The sequence below is a fragment of the Lynx canadensis genome, chromosome A1 (assembly GCF_007474595.2).
Source record: "Lynx canadensis isolate LIC74 chromosome A1, mLynCan4.pri.v2, whole genome shotgun sequence".
Classification (NCBI taxonomy): domain Eukaryota; kingdom Metazoa; phylum Chordata; class Mammalia; order Carnivora; family Felidae; genus Lynx; species Lynx canadensis.
In genome coordinates, this window is record NC_044303.2 from 106,026,670 (window position 1) to 106,050,668 (window position 23,999).

The 23,999-nt window shown below is 40.5% G+C and overlaps 1 protein-coding gene across 1 annotated transcript in view; it reads right to left on the minus strand.

Annotated features, from left to right (window-relative positions):
* Window positions 1-23,437, minus strand: part of FBN2 (fibrillin 2) — a 255,055-nt gene extending 231,618 nt beyond the window's left edge. The window contains exons 1-5 of the mRNA XM_030317707.2: window positions 23,184-23,437; window positions 22,289-22,371; window positions 17,350-17,448; window positions 14,115-14,210; window positions 5,394-5,489 (exon numbers count right to left, since the gene is read on the minus strand). Of these exons, the coding sequence (XP_030173567.2) occupies window positions 5,394-5,489; window positions 14,115-14,210; window positions 17,350-17,448; window positions 22,289-22,371; window positions 23,184-23,437 (628 nt within the window). The remainder of the gene's footprint in view (window positions 1-5,393; window positions 5,490-14,114; window positions 14,211-17,349; window positions 17,449-22,288; window positions 22,372-23,183) is intronic.
* Window positions 23,438-23,999: the final 562 nt, after the last annotated feature.

The following is a 23,999-nucleotide window of genomic DNA, read 5'->3' on the forward strand; positions in this document are numbered from 1 at the left end:
GTTTAAATAATGTTATTTAGCAAAAAGTCAATCATTCTGTATCTTGTAATATCATTACAAGAATTAGTCCAAAACACTTCTCTCACTATAATGAGTAGTATTTTTTTCACTCAGATTAACTGAAGGAAGGCTTTTCTAATTCTGTCTTAATCAGGAAGAATTTCTGAGTTCTCACATAAAGTTGTTCCTACTACTATTATGGTATTTACATAGTGCATTACTTTTTAAATTTTTTTTAACGTTTATTTATTTTTTTTAATGTTCATTTATTTTTGAGACAGAGAGAGACAGAGCATGAATGGGGGAGGGTCAGAGAGAGAGGGAGACACAAAATCCGAAACAGGCTCCAGGCTCTGAGCAGTCAGCACAGAGCCCGACGTGGGGCTCGAACTCACATACTGCGAGATCGTGACCTAAGCCGAAGTCGGACGCCCAACCGACTGAGCCACCCAGGCGCCCCAGTGCATTACTTTTTAATGTTTAAGTAGATGATCACCACTGTCCTTTAAATAGTTTGCTTCTTACTAACAGAAGAGTTATATAATTTTTCTTTGTAGCTTGAGTTCCAACTACTTAGCCTAACAATAAGCACTCAAAAGATACACGATAAATAAATGTTTATAAATTTACTTTACTTAAAAATAAAAATTACCCTCCTATATATTCTCACTTATGGTTAAAAAAGTATAAAGAAATAAAATCTCAACAGCTCTAAGGAAAAAACTATAGATATTTATAAGATTTGGGAGTACTGAAAGACTTTCTAAACACAGTATCAAAGGAGTAAGTCATTAAAAAAAAGCCTTTTTAGAGGGAAATAAACAGAATATATCAAAAGTTTTACATTTTCACATACTCAACAACTCAGCAGTTGCATTTGTATGCTAAATCCTAAGAATAAAATCCGGGGCATATATTTACCTGCGTAGATTCTTATCACGTAATTGCTAAAATATAAACAAGCCAACAAAAAAAGGAAAACCTGTAAGTGACCCTAAATGTCAGCTAATAGAGAAATAGAAGGCAGTCAGCTCTATCACAGGAATTGAGTTTAAGGTCTTAAATTAGATTGTGTGATATTCTCCTGTCCTTATACTCCCCACTGCTACTCTAAGTTTGACCTGGGCAAAGTTCCCTCATCTGTGACATCAAGAAAGTAACGTTACAAACATGGCATGATTGTACAGAATGTAATGAACAGCCCTCATTGATATGATATGCAAGGAAACTATATAGGTCTACAAAGTAATGTATTTCATAACAGCAATGAGAAGCAGGATACAAGTAGATTTCATGTTACAGAATAGTGGATTCCAGTAAGAATGGAAAGATCCCATGCTTCGTAAACATTATATGTGTAGTAGAAAAAAAGATTCAAAGCATATCCTCCAAAATGTTATAAAATGATTCATTCTGACTGGAGGAATTATAAATACTTGCATATTTTTGTTTATTTTCTAAATTGCTTTGTAATAAATGTGTATTTCTTTTAGATAACAAAATTACAATGGAAGGAATGTTTTCTAAAAACTATCGCTTATACTTTTCTTGGAAGTATCAAATCCACTGTGTATAGAATTTCCCCTAATATGCCAGATTCTTCTCACACCACGCTTCCTTATATTCCTGGTCACACTAATTTGCTGTTACTTCATGGGCTGAACCAAACCACTGCACATACTTTATTATAAATTCCAATTTATTAATGTTGATTCATACATGCATCAATTATTTCTGAACAAACCTAGGTCTGGTCTACCCAACTCCTACAACTCAGGAAAACCCTAGCTTTGCCTGCCTCTGTTCTTATTCTTGGGAGACATGGTCTGAGTAGGCTATATAGCTGCCCCAGTTACTTTACTACCCAAAATGTGGGTGGATGAACAAAAATACATAGAATAACTCAATAGCTTATAATTAGATTTCAAGTTTCATTACACAACTTAAAGATGGTGGCTGCCTCTTTCTAGAGAAGTCACCATGACCATATTCCCACTGAATTAGACAATAAGGGATGGGCTATCTGTCTGCTAAATGTTCAGTTTAGGCAGGACCATAATCATACAAAGGATGAATAACCAGGGTTCCAACAATGAAATCCTGCCTCACAACAGGGTGAGTGAGTGAGAGCCCTGTGACCAGGGGTATTCAAGCAGAGGGTAAGTAACTCCTCTACATGCTTTCAGATACTGAGATCATGTATTGGGTCCTACAACTGGATGATTTTATGAAAGTTATCCTAAAGTGAAATCCATCCATATTTCACTTTGCACAAAGGCTTCAAAGTTTACATTTTATAAACTTTAACATTTGCAACTTGATCTCACCTTTCTAAAAAGGGGTTTCAGATTCACAAGTGCAATTTTTCTTAAAAACGTCAATATATTAAAAAGTAAATCCCCAATCCTCCTTTTTGAAGGATTTACTGAAAAGTGTACATTTTAGAGGAAATGTCAGTAAATATAAGAATATTTGAAGTTTCACCAAATGTATCTACTTTTTAAAGAAAGTCATGTTTACGTGACCAAAAAAAAGTGTGTTGTAGTAATTTATGGATAATTTAGAAGAGTCTATAATATACTTCTAACAGATGTTCCTTTTATAAGCCTTAAGGAAAATCCAAGATGTCAGCAATAATTTAAGTCAAAGAAGGTGAAATAGGGACTTTGGGCTGGCTGCATTTGTAATCAAGTAATCACCATATCTTGTCCAGAAACCCCTTAGGTAAGTTCATTTCTCGCCTGCCTGCCCCCTTCAAGTTTCTACTGATAAATAAGAAGGTACATTATAAATGTTAGGGGGAAAAAAAGCACCAAGTCTTGATATATGATGCTAATTCCATTTCTGTGTATTCTCAGGTATACATAAAGTGCCATATTTATCTTTTTTCAAATGCCATCGGTTTGAAGAGACAAGCCAAAAAGAATGGAGTCCCTTCATGTGCCTTGGACACAGCTGGGTTGTCTGCCTTCTACAATCAGCAGTGGCCCTAAGAACTCTTTAATGCTAAATATAAAAAAGATCATTGTCCATATCAGCAAGAGGGAGAAAAGAACTCCAAAGAGGCTCCACTAACCCACCACAAAGGCTCAAGTTAAATGCCATAATCATGCCAGCCACTCAGTTACCACTCAGTCTCTGTCTCCAGTCCAGAAACCAGTCTGCCAGAAGCCCAGAGAGCTGGAAAAGCAGCCGTGTTTTATCATACAACTGATTCCCAGATGCCAATTTAAAGGAAAATTATATGTACCCTACATTAAGGAGGAAAAAGATCCCTCATTGTATAAAAGTCTTTTTTTTTCTTTTAAGAGAACAAGGAACATATATTTTGAAACTCCGTAACTGAAAAAGACAATACAAACTACAAATGTTAACAGGGCACTTGCCCCTATTCACTAAGCTCAACATAAATAAATTATTCCTTTTGTATTTGTGTAGACAATGCTTCCTAAGAAAAATCATGAACTCTACTTTTAGTGAGATTAGCTATTACACATTTAAATATTCCAGAAAATATCTTCTAAAAGCACGTAAATTCATATTTGCAATACAAGAACGGAAATTGCTAAGTTTTTTTTTTTAAGGAATGAAGTTTTAGAATTTCACCCAAAGGGTAGTAACTAAAAAGATTTTTAAGAAACAAACCTATGTTTTTAAACATTAAAAAAAATTAAAAGAAGGAAAAAAGTTGGGGGCACCTGGGTGGCTCAGTCAGTTGAGCATCTGACTTCAGTTCAGGTCATGATCTCACAATTTGTGGGTTCGAGCCCTGCGTCGGGTTCCGTGCTGACAGCTCAGAGCCTGAAGCCTTCTTCAGATCCTGTGTCTCCCTCTCTCTGCCCCTCCCCCGCTTGCATGCACACAAGCACGTCCTCTCTCTCTCTCGCTCTCTCTCTGTCTCTCTCAAAAATAAACGTTAAAAAAATTTTTTAAGAAACAAATTCATGTTTTAAAAAGTATCCTTTAGGTCCATTCATTAACTAATTAATTTTGTAATTTCTTCTGAAAACATGCTACTGTACATGTGAAATATATGTAAGTCTTTATTGGATTCCCATAAATTTAGTAAGGACTAACAAATCTAATGAATGAATAACTGTTGAGAATAATGATGTAATGCCTGGAAGCCTCTGACTTGAAACTGCCCAATTCCTTCGCCAATTAGGAACTGAACTTGAAATCTGCTTAGGATGAAAGAACTGCCAAAGTTGCATGACTTCCAGAAAAATGAACATCATTCCACCAATTATAATTATGTTTGAAAGTTTAAATTGAACTACTATCCATGCTATAGTATTTAAATAAACTTAACATTATGTAGGAAATTTGTATCATTGCATTCTCAACAACTTACCTTTTTATGCTAACATTTCACAATTAATTCTTTTTCCCAAAATAAAAGCATATGGGAAAGACATTTAAATTTATCCTAAGTATATCTATAAACTCTGTCATTTGTGGAATGTACTTCAGTCCCAAGAAATCTCAATTACTTCAGGAATAATATAAATATGGCAATATATACACACATACCAGTGTATGCTAAATGGCTGCATATATCTTACTTTTCAAACTTCGCTGTAGGATTCGTTTCTCAGTTTCTTCTCAAGATTTAATCCAAATACTATGATACAGTTTTCGTCAGGATAATGAGTATACATTTTTAAATAGAAGGTTTCTTTGCAGTTTAAAGTCTCTCTATATAAATGGTCAACCACTATTTATCTGTAATACTTCAATGACATAGCTTCAGATACTCTAGCGTTCTGCAACAAAGAAAGTGCTCTACAAGTTGGGATGCTATGACAATGCCTGGGGAAACAGAGGATGTATGTCATTATGAGTGATTATGTAATACTGCTTTCAGTTTAAGCTTATTTTTACTCATATAGTTAGTTCAGTGTTAGTTATTTATCACATTTTATAAGATTAAACATCTTTGACATGCCACTCGCACCCATTTGCTACCAAGACGCCATTTAATAGTTCATTTAGGGCATCAGCCCTGGAGATTTTCAGCAGTCTATAGGTCATGAGTTTAGGTGCTATTCATATTATGGTAAACTGGTTTCACATAGGCTTGTCTGACCGTTCACATGATAAAGCAGACAATGCTGGATGCCTACTGACCAGTCATTCCTCCACTCCTTTTCTCCTGCCCAACAGAACTTCCACTGGCCTCCCAAACGGAGGTCACTCTGATGGAGAAAACTGACATTCTTCAGCTGTTGTTAGTTATGTCTCATAATCTTACATCTCAAGTTCTAGACATAGTCAATGACGAATAAAAGTATTATTTCCTTAGAAAAATTCTCATTGGGTAACAAAAAATTACATGTTGTTACAGCAAAAGAGGCTCCTCCAAAGGGAGGTTCTCACTTCTCTTTTCTTACCTCTTTCACACTGCGGACCAGTGAATCCATAAACACAAGCACAGCGGTTGGGTCCAATGCAGCGTCCACCATTCTGACATCCGTTTTCACAGACGGCTGCACACAAAACACAGCAAGAAGCTCATTAAACAGTAAATCTCCAAGTACAGTTGACCTCTGAAGAGCACAGGTCTGAACTGCACTGGTCCACTCCGATGCAGAGATTTTTTGATAAATACGGTACAGGACTGTAAATGTATTTTCTCTTCCTTGGGATTTCCTTAATAACATTTTCTTTCCTACAGCATACTTTAAGAATATAGCATATGATACATGTAACATACAAAATATGTGCTAATCGAATATTTACGTGATCAGTAAGGCTTCCCATTAACTATTAGCAGTTAGGTTTCTGGGAATTCAAAAGTTACATACTTAGATTTTCAACTGCAGGGGGGGTTGACATCCCCCACCCAAGACCCATGTTGTTCAAGGGTCATCTGTACAATATTTGGTGGAGATTAAACCTATAATGGATCTTACCTCTCAAACAAGCTACAGCTCACATCACCCATTTAAGTAAATATATATGATGTATATTGAGACAAATGCCTACACAATCAATTTAAGTCACACTGTTAGGCACAGGTTCGGTAGAAGTTTTTTTGTTTTTTGTTTTTTTTAATCAGAATCACAAAAATTAGCTGGCTCAAATGTTCATACTATCAGAATATGACTATATAATCGTCTATTTTAGCTCTATTAGCCCCATAATCGAACATCACAGGTAAGGAGGTGATTAAAATATGGGGAAATGCAGGAAAAAGGGGGCGGACAACAGGTAGCAGAAAGAGAGAGAGAAAAGGGGGAGGTATGTGACATGGAAAAATAAAGAGGATATGGCAACACAGAGAAGGAAAAATCAGAAAAGAAAAAAAGCCCCTCCTAAAAAGACAGGGTGGGGGTAGTCAATAAGAAAAGGGCAAATGTAACATGAAAAGTGAGAGGGAAATACCATCAATTCAGGAATGAAACACCAAAAGAAATAATGAATCTGGAATCTGTAGACAGCACGTAGAGGATATAAAAGCTAAGAAGGGAAAACCTCTCTGTGTCAATATAATAAATATTTTTATTAAAAAATTAACCCACAGTCCAAAATTTTTATGACACACACAGGCAGCCTGCACTCTTTCACTCCTTTCCACTTGGGACCAGGGAAACCAGGATTCAATTCAGCCTCTGTGGGCCCCAGGGAGTCAGAACTGACCCTGAGCCACTCCCCTCCCCCACTGCACCACCCTCAGCAGCCAGGACCACAAAAAGGAAACCATTCTGCAGATTCCCTGAAAAACAAGTATTCCTACTAATTCTCCTGACAGCAGCTGAATCTAAGAATCATGCCTTCTCCAAGAAAAAATACTAAGAGCTTGTCGGTCAACCCACCCACTTTGTTGAATATCAACAATGTCCTCATAGATGAAAAGGACTGCATTCTATGACTCATGCTCAAAAAACAGAACTTAAGACATTAAAGCAAAGTGAGGGGGCAAAGCACATCTATGTGCCCTTCAAATGAAGTACATATCAAAAAAGAGAAGCTCAGTAAATAAACTGATATCTAAATATGCAATAACGTTGCTATTTCCTTACCGGGAACGTTCAGCTGGTTTACCTATTTTCATCCACACTACTCCAAGTGGCTTCTGTTCTGCTGACAGTACAAAACCAGAACATACTCTGAAACAAAAGATGTCTTCATCTTAAAGCACCACTGTGCTAATAGCTTTAAGATTCTTTGTCTACAGCAGGCTTTGCTCAAAGGCAGGAAGTAGTCTACGTCCATCTGCACAATTAGGCCTGTGTAAGAACTACACCTTTCGGGTTTTTCCCTTGTCCAAAGCTGAGTTCTGCATAGCACTTCCTACTCGTTACTGTCTGGAAATATGGGCTAGGCAATCAATTAGGTGAAGAAATACGAAGGATAAAGGAAATAAAGGTCATGAGAAGTATGAGAAAGATGGGGATGGACAGGAATGTGGAAGAAAACAAAAACCTATCCTAGAACGCCCAGTAGTGTGTAACTCCACAGAAACAACTGCCAGCGTTTGAAGATCTCCAATGCTACAAAGATACACTGCAAAGAAGTGGTCCTTGCCTAATGTAATGAATTACGGTGTGAGAAAACTGCCTGAAACATCAGCAAGCTGTAAGAAACGAAAATGGAAACCACTTTTCCTGACGTGTTCCCTCATGAGACACATGCTAGGCTTTAAGGTGACTGGGGAGAAAACATTCATGGTAGACACTCAGGATTTATCCCTGTGTTAAGTGAAGGAAGAGCTTCTCTCAAGGTTTTCCAAAAACACACTTCCAAATCCCAGGTAGAAGAAGAAGGCTAGATAATCCTGGACTTTCTCCTGGAAAGAACTCATCCACTACAGATGAAACCTAGTGTAACCTGTTTAGGCTATACTCATAATGTCTCTTTTCTCATTGTGTGTGTGTGTGTGTGTGTGTGTGTGTGTGTGTGTGTGTGTGTGTTTTGTTTGAGTTTCTCAGTGGGGAAAACATATTTATTGTTCCTTAGAAAATTCAGGTCACCATACAATATGGTTTGTTACTGTAAATACTTTTTTTTACAAATTTCTCTATTTTAATTTTTAACAGGGCAAAAATATCCGCAGATGTAACCTACTTAAACAAAAGATCTTCAAGATCCTCAATAATTTTTTTTTTTCTTAAATGTAAAGGGTTCCCATGAACAAAGAGGATGAGACCCACTCGTACAGCTACTGGCTGACATTTCCAGTTTTTGCGTGAGAGTTAGCGCCTTCCACAACAGAGACCAGTTTGCTTGCCTTTGTATCCCCTTTATCTAATGTAGAAGTTGATGTACCTCAGATACAAAAAAAAAAATCCTGCAATACATGAAAGTTTTACAGTCTTTTTCCACTATTTTGGAAGGCAGAATGCCACAGTGAACAGATGAGCACACCCTAATCAAATCATCTTTCTGATTCTGCTGAAAAAGTGAGTTAATTGTCCCTAGCTTAGAGGGCCCCGCAGATTAAATAAAACAGTGTATAAAACAAAGTGCACAGTAGCTGCACATTGAAGGTGTTCTACAAACTTTAATTCTCCTTCTCTTTTATTCTACAGGGTATTTTATGAAAAATAAGACACGTTCTACAGAATCCAAAGTTTACACTGAGGAACAACAGCAACAGAAGAGAAGCAGGCAGTGCATGTAAAAGTGGAACAAAAAAAGTTATTTTCCTTAAGAATGAGTTATGATAAAAATTATTTCATTTTTTAAACTTTTATTTATTTAAGTAATCTCCACACCCAACATGGGGCTCAAACTCATGACCCCGAGATCAAGAGTTGCATGACCTTCTAACTGAGCCAGCCAGGTGCCCTGAAAGTTATTTTATAAAGTAGTTTTTCTTGTGACAAAATATAATGGAAATGCAAATTTACACTTCAACTGGAGTTGGAAAGAAACGTGAATATGCCTAAATTTCCGCCATGGAAAGAAAACTGACCACCCAGGAAGAAAAACAATGCTTACACCTGCTGTGGGATATACAGCAAAAGGCAGTGGAGAAAAATACATGCTACATACTATCCACAGATACTTCCTAGGGATCTTTATCACAGCCTATAATTAACCTATTATCTATATAAAAATTCAGTCTTGTGCTCCCAAGTTCATATTTCCCTAAGCTCTCTCCTAAGATCTTAGCTCAAACATCTTTCCAATTGGAGGTGGAAGGGACTCCTTGAACTATCAAATGCAAAACAAAATCCTTGCTATTCCATATTTGCAGCCCCACCTAACCCACTCCCTGGCTATTTCCCATTTCAGAAAATGACACTACCATTCACATTCTGGAGCTCCACCCAAACCTCCAGTTGTCATCAGAGGTCTTTGCTTTTTGTTTTTCTCCACCACCACCAACCACCGCACCGCCACCCCCCCCCACCCCCGCCCACCGCATGCCCAGCCCGTCAGCACACACTTCCTTCCACAGATTCTACTTCCAAATACAAGCTCAAGGCAGGCACTTATCACATCCTCAATTACACCAGCACCGAGCATGGGCACCACTACCCTGGCTGCTAACTGGCCTTTCATTTTCTCTCTCACTCTTTCTACAACCCAGTTCCAACACAATAGCCAGAATGATGCTTCTAAGTTAATCAGATCATATCATTCCACTCCTCAAACTGCCTCAATGACTCCAAATTTCTTTTCTTGGGGTATAAGGCCCTGTACCACCATCTCAGAACTCACCTCCTACCCTTACCTCCTCTCCTCTCTTTAGCCACATGGGTCTTCTTTCATGGTCTCCAAAATACGCAAAGTCTGTTTGCACCAAACGTCCTGTGAATCTGCTTCTCCTTCTGCCTGGAACCCTTTTCCCACTGACCTAAAATGGGACCTTTTGCTCACGGATCTACTCCCAACACCTTGCACAGCATGGAGCTCCCAGGAGTGACTCAATAAACACTGCTGAATGAAATGAATGAGTGCTTTCTAAGGAGGACTGTCCACATTTCTGGGAAGGCAGCTAAGCAGTTTACATGTTTTTATAATCTTCATTTTAGCAAACATATTTCCAGGACTTTTCTGGATTCACAGGCTGAGAGTTTTTACACCTGCTTCCTTACTCTCAGTACTGTAATTCTCTCTCTGTCAGACAACTTAGGAAGTGGCTTCCTTACACCATGTTTTGAGCTGATGTCACACCTTGCCACCTTCTTACTTGCTGTGAATGAATTTTTCTGGTTCCATGATTTGCCTGCATCATGTGTCCTATGAACCCTAAGTACTGTGCAAGGATAGTTTTGCCTCAAGAGATATTCAGAGAACAAATTTTCATATATGCTGTTCTTTTTTTTTTTAATTTTTTAATGTTTTTATTTTTTTTTTAATTTTTTTTAGTATTTATTTCTTGAGAAAGAGACAGAGTGTGAGTGGGGGAGGGGCAGAGAGAGAGGGAGACACAGAATCCAAAGCAGGCTCCAGGCTCCGAGCTGTCAGCACAGAGTCCAACGCCAGGCTTGAACTCACGAACTGTGAGATCATGACCTGAGCCAGTCGGACACTTAACCGACTGAGCCACCGAGGCGTCCCTCATATATGCTGCTCTTCTGACCCAGTGCTTTTCCCTTTCCCCTAAATGAAAAATGTGGGGACATTGGTAGGATTTGGCACAGAGACAGAAGAACATAAAAGTGCCTCCTGTAGGAAGAGAAACTACTTTCCATCCCTTTACTTTCCATTTCTGTGAGGAACAGGGAAGGGACACACTAACACACTCTTTCTGCAGAACCTTCAGGAAAATACACACACACACACACACACACACACACACACACACACACACACACACATATACCCAGACAGATGTATCAGCTGAATTCAGGCTGAAAGCAGCTAGTTTCATAATAGATCTGAGTAAATACTCTGAAAGAACAGTAGAGGCGGGCTCTTCCCCCCTATAATTGTAAAGCAATCATCATTCTCCCCTATAGACCAAAAGGCTGAGTTTAAAGGATAATTGTGTCTCTTCCCTTACTACTCAACTCTATAAAATAGGAATACAATCAGATCTCCTAACATTTCTGTATACGTACAAAAAAGGTATAAATCAGCCTCCTTATTATGTTCACGAAAGGTTTCTTTTAGTGGTTATAAACTGGGGTCCATTGTATAAAATTTAGAAACTACCTAAATGTATGAAGAAAATATAGAAAAAAAAATCATCCATGAAAAAAGAAACTTTGCTACGATTTCTGTTCCACTGTTGTCCAGCTATTTCCTGCTCCTGCCTGGCCAAACGTGGCCCAAAAAAGTTGTTAAACTGGCATCTCTTATTCCCACAAGGAAAGTGGCCTCAGTGCAGTGTACTCTCTCAAATTCCTTAATGCTCCACTTCCCAAACTTGTCAATCTCAGATTATCTTAACATCTGTAGCCATACCTGAAAGCCACCTACAAAAGGGATCTGTAAACTACAGCCCACAGGTCAGATCTGGCCCACAACCTGTTTTTGTACTGCCCGTGAGTCAAGAAAGGTTTTAACATTTTTCTATGGTTGAAGAATCAAAAGAACAGTCATATTTTTGTGACACATGGAAATGGTATAAAATTCAAATTTCTGTGTCCAAAAATAAAGTTTTGCTGAAACACAGCCAAATTCTTTCATTTACATATGGTTTATGGTCATGCTTGCACCGTAATAGAAGAGCTAAGTAGTTGTGAGAAAGACCACAAAGTTTAAAATATTATCTGGCCTTTACCGAAAATGATGGCCGACTCCTGACCTGAACAAAGTATTTTTCTTCAAGTTGATTCACCTACTTATATTAAATTATTTTTTTTTCAACGTTTATTTATTTTTGGGACAGAGAGAGACAGAGCATGAACGGGGGAGGGGCAGAGAGAGAGGGAGACACAGAATCGGAAACAGGCTCCAGGCTCCGAGCCATCAGCCCGGAGCCCGACGCAGGGCTCGAACTCACAAACCGTGAGATCGTGACCTGAGCTGAAGTCGGACGCTCAACCGACTGTGCCACCCAGGCGCCCCAATATTAAATTATTTTAAAAGAAAACTTCATAGCATTTGTAAATAGAAAGGTGTATTACCCTAAATGGGAGGTAGACCTAAAAATAACTACAATCACAAGAAGATACCACTTCACACCCAGTAGGATAACTATCTCACTCACACACACACACGCAAACAAAAAGCCGAAGTGTTGGTGAGAAGGTGGAGAAATCAGAATCCTTGTACGCTGCTGGTGGGAATGTAAAACAGTGCAGCCACTAACAAAAACAGTAAGGCAGCTCTTCCAATCAAAAAGAGAATCAGCATATGAGCCACGAATTCTACTTCTAGGCATGCACTCAAAAGAATGGAGAGCAGGGACTCAAGGGGATGTTTGTGCATCTATAGCCACAACGGCCAAAAGACAGCAGAACCTCAAGTGTCCATTCATGGACGAATAGACAAAAACAAAAGAGGGTCGATACATACGGTGGAATGTTCACCAGCCTTAAAGATGAAGGAAATTCTAACCCATGTTCTAACACAGAGGAAACTTGAACACGTTATGCTAAGCAAAATAAGCTCGTTACAAAAGGACAAGTACCGTGTGATTCCACTTACTTGAGGTATTGAGAGTCAGTCAAATGTACATACACAGAAAGCACAATGGTGGTTGCCAGGAGACAGGGTGAGGGAGAAATGGGGGGGGGGGTCAGTGTTTAATGAGTACAGTTTTACTTGTGTACCTCAAAAACAAAGTTCTGAAGATGGATGGTGGTGATGATTACAAAACAGTTGTGAATGTACTCAATCCTACTCAACTGTACACTTAAAAATGGTTAAAACAGGGGCGCCTGGGTGGCTCAGTTAAGTGTCTTCATTTTGGCTCAGGTTATGATCTCAAGGTTCATGAGATCGAGCCCTATGTCGGGCTCTGTACTTGGGACAGCAGGGAGCCTGCTTGGAATTCTTTCTCTCTGCAACCCCACCTCCCCTCAAAAACAAATAAATAAACTTTTGAAAAAATGGATAAAATAGTAAATTTTATGCTTCATACATAGTGAAAACAACTTTTTAAATCTTCTGAAGCTCTAACAAAAGTAAAATAAGATTAGCTTAAGCAAGGTAGATACTCTTGCACTTCTACCGTTTCGTTTTTCTATATTAAAAGGATTGATGACAGGGGAGCATGAGTGGCTCAGTCAGTTAAGTGCCCAACTCTTGATATGGGCTCAGGTCATGATCCCAGGGTTCTGAGATTGAGCCTTGTGTTTAAGATTCTCTCTCTCTCCCTTTGCCCCTCTCCCTCCTTGTGCATGCACTCTCTCTTAGATAGATAGATAGATAGATAGATAGATAGATAGATAGATAGATAGATAGTAAAATGCTGATGAAAAATTCTTAGGGAGGTCTCAAAGATCAGCAGCAAACCGAGACTCTGCATCTGATGAAATCCACATGAAAAGGGGCCTTGTTACTATTTATGATTCAGTGATGTTCGACGTTGTGTTCTTTTACTCATCCATACTTTAAAATATGGGGATTCTAGTAAGAGTCCCACCATTTAGGAAACACAAACTTCAAGTGATATGTTATTATCCAAGAGCTACAATACCTACATCTTTGTTAAAAGGTTATCTAATTAGTGCAGAATATTCTCCAGACAGTGAAGAGAAGATCTTTACTGGATTAAAGCTCCCTCTTTCACAATGACATCGCATTTTTAAAAAATCATTTCATAGCTCTGCACTACCGTATTGTATCATTAAACATATACGAGCAAAAACAGTTTGTAAGATTGGCTCTCCTAGGGTTCATTTTGGGGTATCCTAAAGAGAGAGAGAGAGAAATCGCAACAATCTTTACCATTTCTTTAGTTTGGTATTCATCTTTTATGGAGCTAGATTTTTAAAAAAGCAAGTGAGTACTAACTTGTGATATATGTCAAATCTGATAAAGTAGGGGTGGTACTCAACATCAGTACTCTAAAACACAAACACTTTAAAGGGAAACAAATCTCATATGATACAAATTGGAAATTTAAGTGTAAGGGATGGCTTACTACATAAACTTATTTTTTTAATGATCATAGGCTTCACACCCCCTTAAATTATGGCTTAGTATGAAATACCCACTGAATCAAATGACTTCTAATAAATGAAGTCTATGCCAATGTTCCTTACGTTGTCCACAGTAAGTTCCAATATATCCCTTCTGGCACTGGCAATGGTCATCAGCACAGGTCCCTCCATTCAGGCATCTAACGTTGCACTGCTGAACTGCAAGGAACAGCAAAAAAGTATAAAACTATCAGTCACTATAATTACAGTGTCTGTGAGTTACAAAAGTATACTAAATCCCAATTCAATGGCAAATATATTCTACAGAAGCACTATGACACAAACACATCTTTATTTGTGTAAGTACACACACGAGCATATGTGTTACATTACTCACCATGCCTTTAAAACATATTACACTTTCATTGTCAATCAATATATGATGACTAGTAGTGTAGTTTCCAGAATGTGGGAAGCACTTGTGTATCCATTTGGAATGCAGGGGCTGAGTGCCTGCCCTATGCGCTCAGCGCCCCACTGTAATGAAAGAATTACGATCCACTCTCATGAAGCTACCATTCCCACAGACGGACAAAACACAAGTCAACAAATGCCACAAAGCCATCATAGATTGTGACAGGTTCTCCAAAGGAAATTGTGTCATGAACGGGAATAGCCTGGAGTCAAAAAGGAACCTAGACAGAAGCGAGACAAGAACCATTCAGATGCAACACTTAAACTGAGTTCTAAAGAATGAGAATGAGCCAGGCATGAGAAGTACCAGCGAGGAACCTCACAGGGAGAGGAATCAGAAAACTGAAATACTCTCAGATGGTAAAGTTCTTCTGTTTGAAGAACTGAAAGGGTTACATGATTATAAAGAGTCAGGCTGAGAAGAGAAGATCCTGGAGAGGCATCCAGAGGCCAGCCAGATAATGCAAGGCCTCCTTCGCCACTGAAGGTTTTGCATTATATCCCAAATGCAACAGAAGTCATTGAAAGGATTTAAATCAGACAGTAAAGTGATACAATCTGTATTTTTAAAGGATTCCTCAAGCTGCTCTGCACAGAAGAGATTTGAAGAGAGCAAGAGCAGAAGCCAGAGAAGCCCTCGGAAGGTTACTGCAGTAGTCCCTCTGAGAGATGTGGAGCGCTAAACCATAGGCTCTCAGTGGTGATGCAAAGAAGATGTATTTGAGATGTTTCCCAAGAGAACTCACAGGTCTTGTTGAAAGAACTGATATGACATGAGAGAAAGAGGGAGAAAGCGAAGAGAAACAGTTGCTCAAGCACTGGGTGGATGGCAGCGTCATTTGCTGAGGCAAGAGAAACCAGAAGTAGACTGTGGGCAACAATGAATCAAATTTCATGCTACCAACTTTCAGAAGTTTACTAAGCATCACGGAGATGTGGAATATGAAACGGAACAGGCGAATATGAGGCTCAATGGAAGGATATATTCTGGAGATCATCACTATGAGTTAGCAACATATTGGTAGTAGTTGAAGGCATATATGCAAATGAGTTCACCCAGGGAGACCAGACTGTTGACAATGCTGAACTCTGAAAGGAAGTCTAATGAAGAGGACATGGACAGGAGACTAAAATAATAATAATAATAATAATAATAATAATAATAATAATAATAAAGGAACACTGTGGCCATTGATATTGCACTAGTGAAGGGAAAAGAGCATTTCATAAAGAGAGTCAGTAATGGTGCTAAATGCCTTAGGAAGTGGAGCAGGGTGGGGACTGGAAAAAAGAGAATATTTCCTGATGAAAATAGAGTTATTACTCAAGGCCACAGAAATTCATGGATGCCCTCTGGAATTATATACCATAAAATGAGGGTAGGCCTGTGAATGTTTTGTTGCCCAGGCAGAGAATTAAAAAGTTGAATTGTAAAATGTCTCCAGGATTGGGTTTGTTTGTTTGTTTTTTGCGGGAAAACTAAGACAAGACAATGAAGATATGGGCAAGAATATCTTCCAGGCATTCAGATAAGGGAGGTTCCGGAAAGCAATGGAGGAAATCTGCTAATCAGGGTGGTCAGAGAAAGCCTGGATGAACTGTGAATGAGAGCTTTAAAAAGCTGAGAAAATGACGGATTATTTTCAAAGAAAATGCAACTAAAGTTCTACTCAGAAGTTTCATCAGAAGACAATGACATCTGTCATAGAAATCTTGAATCTTCAATATCTGAGTCAGACAGATTCTCTTGCGTGTCTTCTTAGGGAAAACGTGGAGAGAGAAATGTTAAAAATGAAACGTCACTCTGGCTTGAGGCAAGTTTAAAATTTTATTCAATTACTGAGCAATTAAATAAAGAGTATCTGCTTCTACTCTGTTAGAATATTACCTTAAACACTGGCCTAAAAGATTACGCTTGAAGACCCGACAATTCTTAGCTAGGTCATGAATAACACAATGTTAGTCTATTGTTTTGATCTTTCAGGGTTGCTGGGAGTTCATATGTGTAAAGCAGAGCAAGTTAATAAACGTAAAGCATCATGTCAGTACACAGTATTTTGTCAGTTACCTTTCCCGATTAGTTAACCTACAAAACAGGACATGAACCAAAGGATTACACAATAGGCAATAAACAGAGCATAGGGTTTGCAAATGCCTACAGGTTTAGGCATCAGAACACGTGGATTCAAATCTATGTTACCCTGGGCAAGTTACTTAACTCAAATGCACCCATCTTCTTTCTCTGTAAAATGGGGTCATAATATTACCTCATAGTTCTTTTTATGTGAGGATTAAATAACGGGATCGTCAAAAACATAAAACAGTACCAGGCACATAGTAAAAACCCAGTAAGTTACAGTTCTTATTCATTTTTTAAAAAAAATTTTTAAATGTTTATTTACTTTTGAGAGAGAGAAAGAGAGTGAGTGGGGGAGGGGCAGAGAAAGGGAAAAACAGAATCAGAAGCAGGCTCCAGGCTCCGAGCTGTCAGCACAGAGCCTGACGCGGGGACTCGAACCCACGAGTTCTGAGATCACGACCTGAGCTGAAGTCAGACACTTAACTGACTGAGGCACCCAGGCTCCCCAACAATTCCTAATTATAAAGAACTTCTCCACTGAATCCAGGTACTTTTATAACATAGATGTGTAGCTTCTGGACCAGAATTAAAGCATTTTGCTTAATAAACATCATGACCCTACTCCTTCTTAGTTTTTGGTGACAATAATTAAGCCACCAAAGATTTTTCACTCCAAAGACAAATACAGATATAGTTAGTAAGGAAAATAATCAGAGACTTATACCCTTGTTGAAAAAGACATTTTGCGTTTACTCAGAAGTTTCAGAATAATGCACTAAGTAAGGTCACATCTAAGAAACATACTTGATTTTGATCCACAGGTTGGTGATATTTGGCCGCTGGAACAGGTACACATGTTAGGACGGGAACAAAATCCATCTCCACAACTATTTCTACAAATTGCTGTGGAAAGCACAATAGGGAAGGAGAGGAACAATTAGGTAATAATACACAGTTTACAAAACCAGAAAGCTACAGTTAACAACACTAAACCTGAAAAGCTAAGATAAAAACAACAACCATGGGATACATAATGACTAATTTCAGATATGTAACAAAACTACCCATTGTAGACATGAGACTTAGTCTCATAAGTATCCTTACAATAATGTGCAAACAAATGGCACTATTTCAAGTTCCATAGCCCTTTAATTCTCCCATCAATACGGGTCATGTTTCCCATTCAAGGCAGAGTGTTTATACACAGAATTTACCACAAGACAACAGTCTTGGTCCTAGAAGCTGAGGACTGAGGAAACCCAGAGGTCCTACATACCTCAGGAAACACAGCCCACTCTGGAAAAGATCTTCACAAGACATAGAAAATACAAAATGGGTGGAGCCAGAGACTCTGAGCCCTAACCACTTGGCCAAGCCCCAGGGGTTCTGTGCACATTCCTTCCCAGCTGGTATCTGACCTGCCCCATCATCAATCTTTGTTCTCCTTAATAATTCCCTCTCTCCTTCCTCCAGCCTTTCTTCCCTCATGCTACCACCACAACGTGGCCTATCCCTGCTGCTCAGAAAAGCTGCTGCGACATTTTGATGGAGGGAGAGTTAAAGCCTCCTGCGGTTGTGACCTCCAAGGTATGAGGGTCATCACAGCAAAGAATGTTAGGCTCACTGACACAGCACATACCATGGATCCTCAAAATCGTCAGCAGAGTGCTTTCAAATGGGAAGGCTCTCCCATGTTTAGTCAGTTCATTTATCTCCATATCTACAACTGAATTCTTTCTTTGTGCAAAAAGTCTATGTACTTTAATGCTCCATGAGTAGATGCATGAAGACAAGAAGATGAGAGTCTGGGAATGTCTTCAAACTAGCTATAAGCATTTATGCAGATGTGCATATGTGTCTTTTGCTAGACAGGGGTCTCATAATTTTCAAAAAGATCTAAGACCCGCAATAATGTAAATGGCGTGTTCCACAGAAGCAAGCTAACTCAGTAATTGTTTTCCTTCTCCAAATTGCCTCTTGACATCCACATAATATGACCAGCATCTCCATTAGTAGTCCTTATAAGCGAAAATGTCATAGATCACAGTGTGAAGACTGTTAGGCAAGAACATGGTTCCTGTCATAGAGTGGACCATTAATTTCTAAAATGTGCTACAGTTTCTGATCACCAATAATTTTCCAGTGACACATATTCACTAAAATAATATTTTATGTCAAAGCCCCCTATCCCCAGCAAGCTGACATTGAGTTTAGGCTTAGGTGATCTACAAAGTGCGAATACCCAGGTCCTAAACCCAAGGAAGGTCTCATGGAGGAAGACCGGTCATCCTCAGACAGCAGATCTCTGTTATGACCACAGGTGTGTGCTCTATAGCTGTGAGCCAGTGAGAAGGGAAAGCATGTAGGCCCTTTCTCCTCGTGCTCATCTCAAATTAAGATTTCCCTCACCAAACTGTCTATTCCTCCCACAGTCATGAAAACCATGAGACCCAGAAACACCAAAAGGAGAGGGCAAGAGGACATAGTTGTTAGGATTTTACAGATGCTGGGAGAAGGTACGCAGCACAGTGAAGAATACACAGTACGCCAGAGGTCTGATGTGGAGCTCTTGTGCTACTGTGGACCCACTGTAAACTTAGAAAAAAACACACAGCTTCTCTGGGTTTTGTTTTCTTCTTGGTAAAAGAAAACAGAGCTTATACTGGAGGGATCTGATGTCTTTTCAGGTTCAAATGCTATGATTTCAGGCCAACTCCCTCCCATTCTACTGATCAAAATGCCCTTCATAGCAAAATTTCACAATAAGTAAACCAACAAACTTTCCCACTGCTTCAAGTTCTAACAAGATTAAAATAAAACCAAACCAATGAAAAGTGAGAGAGTCAATTCCATTCCTTCGGAAACAATATTGGGAAGTTCAGAAGTACTTCAGTGATCTTTGCAGGTCACAACTAAGAACGCTGACAACAAGCACAGAGACTCAAATCAAAATGCATCAGGTTTGCAGCAGTTTGAGAAATACATTTTTCTTTTATTATCTTTGCCTCTTCATGAAGCCTGGTGAAGGCCAAACAGATTAAAATTCTAGACGGTAATCATTTTAATGTTTTCTGTAAAGAAAGAATTCTGTTGTATAAATGTATGAAAAAAATAATCTTTGGTGCATGCATTCTATTGGTATTTTACTTATCTCTTTTTCTAAGTTGCCTCAGAGCTTGCCTTTTGCTAAATGATAGAAATTCAATAAATGCAATAAATAACTTATCATCACCAGGAAATCCTAGAATGAAAATTCCCGACTTTGACTTTATGATGGTTTCAGTTTGGTTATTATCTTCACATATTATCATTTTAAAAGCCAAAAATAATTGAACTACTAAATTTAATGTAAAGTATTAAAATTCAAAATTTAAGTGAGATCTCTACAACAGAATATAAAGGCATTACATTCTTCCTCTACTTTGTGCACTATTTCAATTTTTTTTTAACATTTATTTATTTTTGAGACAGAGAGAGACAGAGCATGAACAGGGGAGGGTCAGAGAGAGGGAGACACAGAATCTGAAACAGGCTCCAGGCTCTGAGCTGTCAGCACAGAGCCTGACGCGGGGCTCGAACTCACAGACCGCGAGATCATGACCTGAGCCCAAGTTGGTCGCTTAACCGACTGAGCCACCCAGGCGCCCCTGTGCACTATTTCATAGTCTTGGGTGTTTGAGTTATTTTTTTAATGCACTGATATTTTTGTAGAGAACTCTTGATATATGTGCTATACACATTTTTGGAGATTTAAGGATAACTTCAAAGTTTATGCTTTCTAGAGATTTATGATACATGTAACTTCCATTGTATTTCATAAACACCCAAATATTTCAAGAAGTAGAAATGCAGGCTACAATGCCACTGTTGTTCTGAGATTTCCAAAGTGGTTTTTCTAAACAAGTAAAAAGCACGTTACTGAAAAACTAAAAGTATTTAAAGCCAACATTCAGAGGGCTACATATATATATATATATATATATATATATATATATATATATATACACACACAAACACATACATGTACATATATATATATATATGCACAATAAATCCATGTACATATATATTTCTACCACAAATATTCTGGAAGGCTCTGTTCTCTGGAATTCCCATTCCACACCAATCCAATAAAATCTGACTTTACAGATTTTCAACACATACCATAAACCGATCCCTTCTTCTCGGCTGCTCTCCAACTCAATAATGGCAGTCACATTCATTACATTTAGTGAGTCAGACTTTCCGCAATGCCTAAGTCATCCCAGCTAGTATGGCAGGTGTGTGGTGAGTGACATTAGCTGCTTTAGGATTCTAGGAACCATGTTAAGTTTAAAGCAGGCATGATTATGCCCTACTGGCCTGAAAGAGTAAATACACCCTCCATAAATGCCTCACATAGATGATTTCTGCATTGGAGAAAAAAGAATGCAGTACCCTTTCTTCCTTTTGAATAAAGTAAAGGCTTATAATCAGAGGGTTTATGTAAAATATTTATGAATCACTTTAAAGAACAGTCATTATTTCCCATTTTTGCCTCCCAACTGGAGATTGTGGGATTTTTAGAGTAGAAAAAGTTTTAAGAAACAAGTCTTCACAACACTTGAGATTTCATTCCTTTTTAAAAAACTGAAACAACATTACATTAAGGGTCTATCTCAAACCCACAAAACCAATAAATATAGAGTCAGAGATGCCACTACATCCTTATTATCCCTTGGCTAGTGAGGCTTGCCCGTTTTCTCTGTTCACAGTTGCATAATTATCTTTTCCCTGGAGAACATGAAGGTCAATCTAAAGTCAAGATTGGCTCTAAATGAATGTGCTGTCTATGATACCTGGCTCTCCTCCGGACAAGACAAATGTGACTCTGCTACATAAATACACAGAGGAAGGCCAGTCACACTTCAACTCACAAATTCACAGGAATGTGAAATAAGACATCCTATGGCCCATCACGGTGAGGTTGATAACTAATGACTTCTCCAATTAGAATTTAGGAAAGCTACATATACTCTTTGAAAACTAAATAAAATAATAAAAATTTTAAGGCCAGAGATGCAGAACTTTTGAAGTTCTACGCCTCACACTTTGAAAAACCTACTGTACTCTAGGAGACAGATATGGAGCCTGAAAATCCTAAATTTAAATATCTTCAGGAAAAAAAAAAAACAAAACAACCTCAAACCATTTGGGAAGAGTTCTTTTAAAAATTTTGTTGACCTGGGTCAACTCTAAATCCCTGAGAGAGTTCCTTTCATATCTATGTTATGTGGCTGTTGAGATGAAACCAGAGATAATAAAGTGGTTTTGTACAAAGGCCTAAGCAAGCTTGATCTTCAAAAGTCCTAAACCTCATGCAGTCAAAAGCCAGATAATTTACATAATCACATTGTGGTCTTATCTGGACTCTTTTAGGAAAAAGTGGTTTTGAGTTATCTAGGGAATTGCTGTACTCCCCCTTCAGTTTGTATTAATAGACACAGAAAGATAAAACTTCCAAGTATCTCTGAAACCTTTATCATTATTGCCCTTCAACAGAGACTAGAAGTGGAGCCTAAACTGATGTAAACCGGCTGCTTCTTCCTCAACACTCGAATGGGGCCGCGTCCTAATTAACCACTGCTTTGTGGCCACTGGATTCTAAAAGCAACTGTGTGCCCCCAACGACTCAATGCAAGAGCTGGGCCCTGACAGGGGGCCGACCGCGCTGCCCAGGCGGCAATCCCCATCAGGCACTCACGGACAATGCACTGGTTTCCTCCAGGAAGCGTCTTCCATCCAGGGCAACAGTAGGAGTGGAACCTGGATCCGCACACGTTGGGCCTGCGATGGACAAGCGAGGTCACACACATGGAGGGAAGGGTACGGTAACACATTAGCGGTTTTCCCAAGCAAAACCCAGAGTGAGAGGATTTCGGGACAACAAACAAACCAAAACTACACTTCACATTCTTGGGGCTTGGGGCGCAGACAGGGAAGTACATGGGCTGGAACAGGGGAGGGTCGGAAACGTCTAAACCTTGCTTTTCGTCTGCCCTCCCGTATGGCCTTCCTAAAGGGCGAAAAGAAACTTAGAAACATGTCATTTGCTACTACTCTAGCCTCCGGATGCAGAGAACAAAGGGATCCCTCTGTTTTCAAAAATCCTTGCCCTCGTCCCCAAATCCGTTCCTCCTCCATCCACTGTTCCTGCGGCCCCGACGTGTCCAGGAAGGCGCGTCGGAAGCTGAAGCGCTGGAGTTTGATGATTAGACTGAACCCTAAGCCCCGCACTGGTCCTCAAACAAAAGGCTCGGGAGCGGCGCCCCCGACGGTGGGGTGCTGGCAGGCTCCACCAGCCCCGACGCCCAGTGGACTCAAGCCCGCCTCCAGCCCCACATTTGGAACCTGTTCCCGCACCGCGGTCACTGCGCGCGCTCTACCATCCGCACCCGGGGGCCTCCGACCCAACCCCCTAGGGAGGGCTTTTTGCCCACTGAGCTGCGGAGGAAAAGGGGGAGGCGCTCCTGGGAGTCCTCGGGATTCTGGTGGAGGGGGCCGCGGCTTGAGCCGCCAGAACTAGGCTGAGGGAGGGGTGGGATGGAAAGCTGCCAAGGCAAGGGTCCCCCCCCCCCCAGTGCCTCCTGCCCACCTACCCTCGGAGCACGTCCTGCTGTCCTCGTCTGCGGACGCGGCTGGCCGCCGCGGCGCCCTCCTCGCGGTACTCAGGCACCGCGAACCCGCCTTCGGAGCCCGCCGCCGCGGGCCGGACCTGTTGCGGGGGCGGCTGGGGCCGGGGCGGCTTGGGCGGCGGAGGCTGGGGCTGGCCAGCCGTGCCCTGCGCCCAGAGCGCCACGCAGCCCAGCCACACGAAATAGGGCTGCAGACACAGCCGCCGCCGTCTCCCCATCGCGGGCGCCGAGAGCGCGCGGACCGTGGTCCGCGGACAGGGAGTGCTGGGAGACAAAAATCTGCGCGGCCTGAAAAAAGTCAGGGTCTACAAAGCCCTCCGTCGGCTCCCGAGACTCCCCGGGGCTCGGGCTCCCTGCTCTAGCGGGAGCCCCGGAGCGAGCGCCGGCCCCCTGGCTGACGCCGGGGCGCGGGCTCTAGCGCAGCAGGCGGCGAGGCGCGGCGACGGTACAGCCGGCAGCCCTGCGCGGTCCACGTTGCATCCCCCGGGCCACGGCCCCGAGCGACTCCAGGACCGCCAGCGGGTGGGGGCGGGAAATTACAAAAGTAACCCGAGCAGCCTCGGCGTAAAGTTACAAAGAAAGCGGACCTCAAAAGAAAAAAAAAGGCCTGCACGCAGCGCCGCGGCGGATTCCCGTGCGCTCCGGGAACAGATCTTGCAAAGCTGCAAAAGTCACCAGAAAGAAGCCGGCAAGCAAACAAAAGTCGCCCCCCACGGAAGAGGGTCTCCTCCCGGCTCGCCTGGAGTCCCGCGGGGCAGCGACGCGCCGGCGGCGGCTGAG